At 63.2% G+C, this 5,308-nt stretch overlaps 1 protein-coding gene across 1 annotated transcript in view; it reads left to right on the forward strand.

The window, feature by feature from the left end:
- The window catches only part of TRMT2A (tRNA methyltransferase 2A), a 4,749-nt gene extending 3,401 nt beyond the window's left edge, over window positions 1-1,348 (forward strand). The window contains exons 8-12 of the mRNA XM_027772608.1: window positions 54-176; window positions 263-338; window positions 511-627; window positions 707-803; window positions 892-1,348. Coding sequence (XP_027628409.1) covers window positions 54-176; window positions 263-338; window positions 511-627; window positions 707-803; window positions 892-1,123 — 645 coding nt within the window. The 3' untranslated portion in view covers window positions 1,124-1,348. The remainder of the gene's footprint in view (window positions 1-53; window positions 177-262; window positions 339-510; window positions 628-706; window positions 804-891) is intronic.
- The last annotated feature ends 3,960 nt before the right edge of the window (window positions 1,349-5,308 follow it).

The raw sequence follows: 5,308 nt of genomic DNA on the forward strand, positions 1-5,308 counted from the left end.
CCCGCGGGAGGGGCAGGAGACGCGCTGACGGCCGGGTGCGGCCTGCCCTCCAGGTGAACACGCCTGCGGCCGAGGTGCTCTACACGGTCATCCAGGACTGGGCCCAGCTGGACGCAGAAAGCACGGTGCTGGACGTGTGCTGCGGCACCGGTACCATCGGCCTGGCCCTGGCCCGGGTGAGCCCTCCCGCGCCGTGACCCCCGCAGCCTCCTTCCTGGCCTGCTCTCCATCAGCTGCTCACCGCCCCGTGCCTCCCCTCCAGGTGGTGAAGAGAGTCGTCGGCATCGAGCTGAGCCAGGAGGCCGTGGAGGACGCCCGGGCGAACGCCCACGCCAATGGTGAGCGCAAGGCCTGGGGGGCAGGCCTGGGGCGGCCCCAACCTCTGCACCTGCAACCCATCATGTGGCTCCGAGGCTGCTGGGTTAGCAGGCCCTCCTGCGTGCCCGTCTGAGGCTGCCCTACCGGGAGGGGAGGTGCCTGGCCCGCCAGCAGCTGTGATGTCACCTCCAGACCTGAGCAACGTGGAGTTCCACTGCGGCAGGGCCGAGGACCTGGTGCCTGCCCTGGTGAGCAGACTGGCCTCGCAGCAGCTCGTGGCCGTGCTGGACCCGCCGCGCGCCGGCCTGCGTGAGTGCCCTCTGCCGGGGGATCGCGGGGCTGCATGGCCTCGGGCCTTAGGGACCAGCCCGTGCCTGTGCCTCTGCAGATTCCAAGGTGATCCTGGCTATCCGCAAGGCCGAGAACCTCAAGCGGCTCCTGTACGTCTCGTGCAACCCCCGGGCAGCCATGGGCAACTTTGTGGAGTGAGTACTGGGCAGGACCGGGGTGAGCCAGGGCCTTCCACTCGGCCCCAGGCTGTCCTGGGCTGACCTTGGTGTGCTCTCCCCACAGCCTCTGCAGGGCTCCCTCCAACAGGGTGAAGGGCACCCCGTTCCGTCCAGTCAAGGCCGTGGCCGTGGACCTGTTCCCGCAGACCCCGCACTGCGAGATGCTCATCCTGTTCGAGAGGGTGGAGCACCCCAACGACACGGGGGTCCCAGGGTCCCAAGACCCTCCAGCCCAGCCCCCACCAGGGCCCTCAGGTGACGGCCCACCAGAAACTGGGACCTCCCTCTCGACCTAGACCCTGGGAGCTGCAAAAGCTGGCCCTTCCAGAGCCGGGTCCCCCCAGGTCTGCTGCACCCCAGGATGATCAGAGGGCAGGAGACCCGGCTGCCCACTCCCCTGGGCCCAGCCTGGTGCTGTGGGCTCTGGCTGGAAAGGCAGGCAGGCTCCTGCGGCCTGCCCCCGCACTGCAGCCCTTCCTGGCACAGGTAAACGAGGCAGAATAAACAGCCGTGAACAAGGATGTCTCTGTGATGACGGCCAGAGCTTCGGCACTTGGCGCCCTTCGCTCTCGCTACAGAGAGAAAGCAGCGGGGCCATCAGGGAACCGTGACCCTGTCAGCTCCTCGCCCGTGCAAGGCCCCTGCTAGTCCTCACCCCCACAGCCGAGAACCTGTAAGCCACGGGAGCAGCTGTGTCTGGCAGGCCCCCGCAGTTTCCTCTGCCCCAAAGAAACGAACACCAGGCAGTCCCTTTCGGACAGTTCTGCTTTATGCGTTCAGACAGTCGAGGCTCACCTCGGAGCCATGGCCCAGGGCACAGAAGCAGCCTCAGCACAGCCCGGCCCCGTCCTCAGCACACTGTGTGTAGGGGACACACACCCACACGGGGTGGACGGAGGGAGGACACTGACCGGAGACCGCAAGGGCATCGGCACCTGCTGCAGCGCCTGGGACCACCAGCCTCTAGGGCGACACGTGCACAAAGCGTTGGTCCGCGGCGGCACATCTGGCTGCTCTAAGGGCAACGGTCACAGCAAGTGGTCACTCAGCTGCAGACGGGACAGAAGCAGGTGTCTAATTACAACAGCCGGACCTGGGCGCCTTCTCAAACTGAGCGCAGGAGTGACCTTGGTCACAGCGGTGAGGGAAAGATGCTGTGGGTGACCCGCGGGCCCACATTCTGACTCCCTAATGGCAGATGCCGCTCATGCCACCCACCGAAGTGTGGGGATGCCAGGAAACGAGGGTGCAGCCAGTGCCAGCCTCTGGCATCTGCTGGCGCTCCATGAGCTGGTGCAGGGCTGGGCCCGTGACTGGCACACCCACGTGCCCTGGGACTCGAGCAGGAACACACATCTACCCTGTACCTACCCACAGCCCCAGGCAAGCACAGGTGCCAGCCAGCTGGGCACTGGCACTGGGACGGCTGCACACAGGGCCGCCCGCCACTTGCTCACCAGGCCTGGACCAAGACTGGGCTGCCCAGAGGCCCTGCTTCCAAATGAACAAGCCAACTTGCTAAAATGCGTGATTCCAAATCTACCTTCTACTCTCACTGTAAAAGTTCCCAAATGCTAAAATATCATAAAAGCTTTAAAAATCGATGGGTGGACAGATGGACTTGACTGTGCAAAAATCTTGGTAAAAACTGTCGCCAGAGGCCAGCAGAGGCAGGGGCCTGCATGTGCAGGGAGGCGCGCTTCGAGGGCATTAAGACTTGATCAGAAAGTGGACCAGTGCCCCAGCAGCAAGTGAGGACGGCCCTGGGGAGGCTAGTGGGGCGTCGTCCTCACTGGCATCATGGCTCAGGGCTGGGAATAACCCCCCATAAGGATTTGCCTGTAATCTCTGAAAAATTCTGATGCTAACCTCATGTTTATTTTAAACTCCAAAAGGTCTAAAAGACTCCTTTCTAGCTGTCTTAGCTTTTCAGAGACGGAAAACACAGAAGGCAGGGGCTGCGTGCGCCTCTGACAGGGCCCTGCGGTGCTCCTGGGAGCCCTGGGCATGGGCCACCCGGCCCTGCAGGCCAGCCACGGCCACAGGTCTCAGTCCATCTGTCCAAGAACCACTCCTCAGTGTGTACTGCAAACTGAAATTCATGAGCACTCCTTCATAAGGACAGCCTGCGGGAGGTGCACGGCAAGGGCCGTGGGCCGCTGGCTCCACTGGTGCACTAGGGCTCGGCCCCTGCACGTCCACCCAGAGCTGGGCGCAGCCTCCAAGCACACACGTGCTGTGGCCGTGGCAGGCCCGGCCCAGAGCCTCCACCCCTGGCCCAGGCCCTCGGACACGCTGGCTGCAGGGAGGAGCTGAGGCTGGAGGCCGAGGCAGTGAGCGGTGCATGGGTGGCGGTCTCCCCAGCAGCGCCGCGGCCCGCGCGGGCCCTCACACATCCACGGTGCACAGGGGCTCCCCGCCGGGCTGGGCCGACGCCACAATCGACATCTTGGGCTTCTTCCGAGTCTCCTCCTGGAAGAACAAAGGTCAAGGGTGCCGGGGGGCCGGCACGGACGCGGGGGGCCAGTGCTCGCGATGCCAGAGGGACAGGGAAGGTCGGAGGGGTGAGCGTGGCAAGGGTCTCCCCAGAGTGCCCCCCAAGAGCACCACGTGCCCCGTGCTGCCACTTTCCAGGGAGTCAACTCAGCACCAGAAGTAAGAACTGTGGGTGAGGACAGAGACAAGCCAAGACTCACTCTGGGGTGCGTCCCCAGCCTGGCCCTCCCTGGTCCTGGGCCAAGTCAACTTCCTTCCATCCAGGGCCAGAGTCCTGGGCCTGCTGCCGGGCTGCACTGCACCCCGTGCCCCAGGGGGAGGTGGGTGGTCCGGCCAGCTCCAGGGAGCAGAGCCAGGTATCTGCTGGGTGGCGCAGGCCCGGCCAGTGGGCTAGTGCCACGGCTCAGCAAAGCTGCGAGCCCGGAACGCCCAGGAGGGGTTGTGAATGGCCTGGAACGCTGCCCAAGAGCCCACCCACTGCCACCTCGACAGGCCCCTCGGGGTGGGGTGCTCGGTGTTAGGACACTTCCCAGGGACCCAGCTCTAACTGGGACACTGGGTCTGTGAACCTTGTGAGTTCCCTGGGGCACCTGGCCTGGCCCTCGAGTACCTGCCACCGAATGGACCCAGAAGCAGCCCTTCACTAACCAGCAGGCTCACCTGCCGGCTCTTCATTTAACGAAGAGCAAAGTAGTTTTATAAAAGCATCCCGTGTGTGGAAGCCACGTTTGGAGGGGCGCCGGGCCCGCGTGCCGCCCCCAGCCCGCGCTCACCCGCTCCTCGGCCAGCCTCTTCATCTCCTCCTGCAGCTTGCTCAGGATGTGCAGGTTGGGCTTGTTCTTCTTGGCGTACTGCTGCAGCTCGATCACGCTCTTGTCCGAGGTCTCCTGGGGGCACAGGCCGCGCTCAGGACGGCCAGCCCGACAGCGGAGAGGGCGGGCAGCTGTGGCCACCAGCCTACCTCCTGGCCATCCAGCCCATGGTGCCGCCTCCTCGGCGGCAGAGCAGGGAGCCAGGTGCTCCCAGTGCCCTGAGCCCTCACGTGCGGGGACCAGGGACGGCCGTGGTCAGTGGACAGCACGCTCCACGTGCACGCAGGTTAGCCCACTGGCCTAGGCACTGGGCTCACACATGTCCTTCCACTCGCAGAGCAGGGGTGCAGACACCGTGACCCTGCTCTGCACTCCTGCTCCCCGACCTCAGAGGCCATCCCTGAGGTGCTTGCTGTGCCCTGGGAAGCCGGAGCACGCAGACCTCCACTGGGCCCAGGCTGGGACTCCTCACCCTGCAGCTTAGGGAGGCTTTCTGCCCAAGGCCAAAGCCAGGCTTGCTTTCTCTCCCCCAATCTTAGCCCAGAACTACGCACAGCACAGGCAGAAGCAAGCTGGACCGTCACGTCAACGTAGGTCCCTGTGGCCCGGGTGGCCTCCCTCACCCTGCCCCGTCGTGCACAGAGCAAGAGCCCATCTAGGGGGCCTGAAGGGGTACTGCACCACTCAGCCCTGGCTCGACCCCAGGGCAGGGTGCTGGAGGCCCACACGCCAGCCCTTACACCTACTACTCCCGCGGTGACTAGGATGCCGACGACGGAGGAAAAAAACGGCAACTCTCGGGACCAGCAGTTAGCGTAATGGCTGTCGCTGGACTCCCACGTAGTCGACCACGGTTCGTGTCCCAGACCCCGTGGCTTAAACTCACGCTGGGAACATGTGTATGCATGCCCAAGATCCCAAGAAGAGAATGGAGGAGAAGGGATTGTGGCGTGGCCATCCCCCCTGGGGGGTGATTTATTGCTTTCTGTCTCTGTCTCTCTGTCAAACACACATGTCCTATAGCAAAAATCTCTCTCTCAAAAAAAAAGTAATATTGAAATGCTCACATTGTAAGCTAAACAATGCGATCGAATGAATATACAAAAATAAATTAAATTAAAAAAATTTCAAAAAAAGAACTAAACTAAAAAAAAAAAAAAAAAAAGGGGGAAA

Source organism: Tupaia chinensis, unplaced genomic scaffold (assembly GCF_000334495.1).
Source record: "Tupaia chinensis unplaced genomic scaffold, TupChi_1.0 Scaffold000287_1, whole genome shotgun sequence".
Taxonomy (NCBI): Eukaryota; Metazoa; Chordata; class Mammalia; order Scandentia; family Tupaiidae; genus Tupaia; species Tupaia belangeri.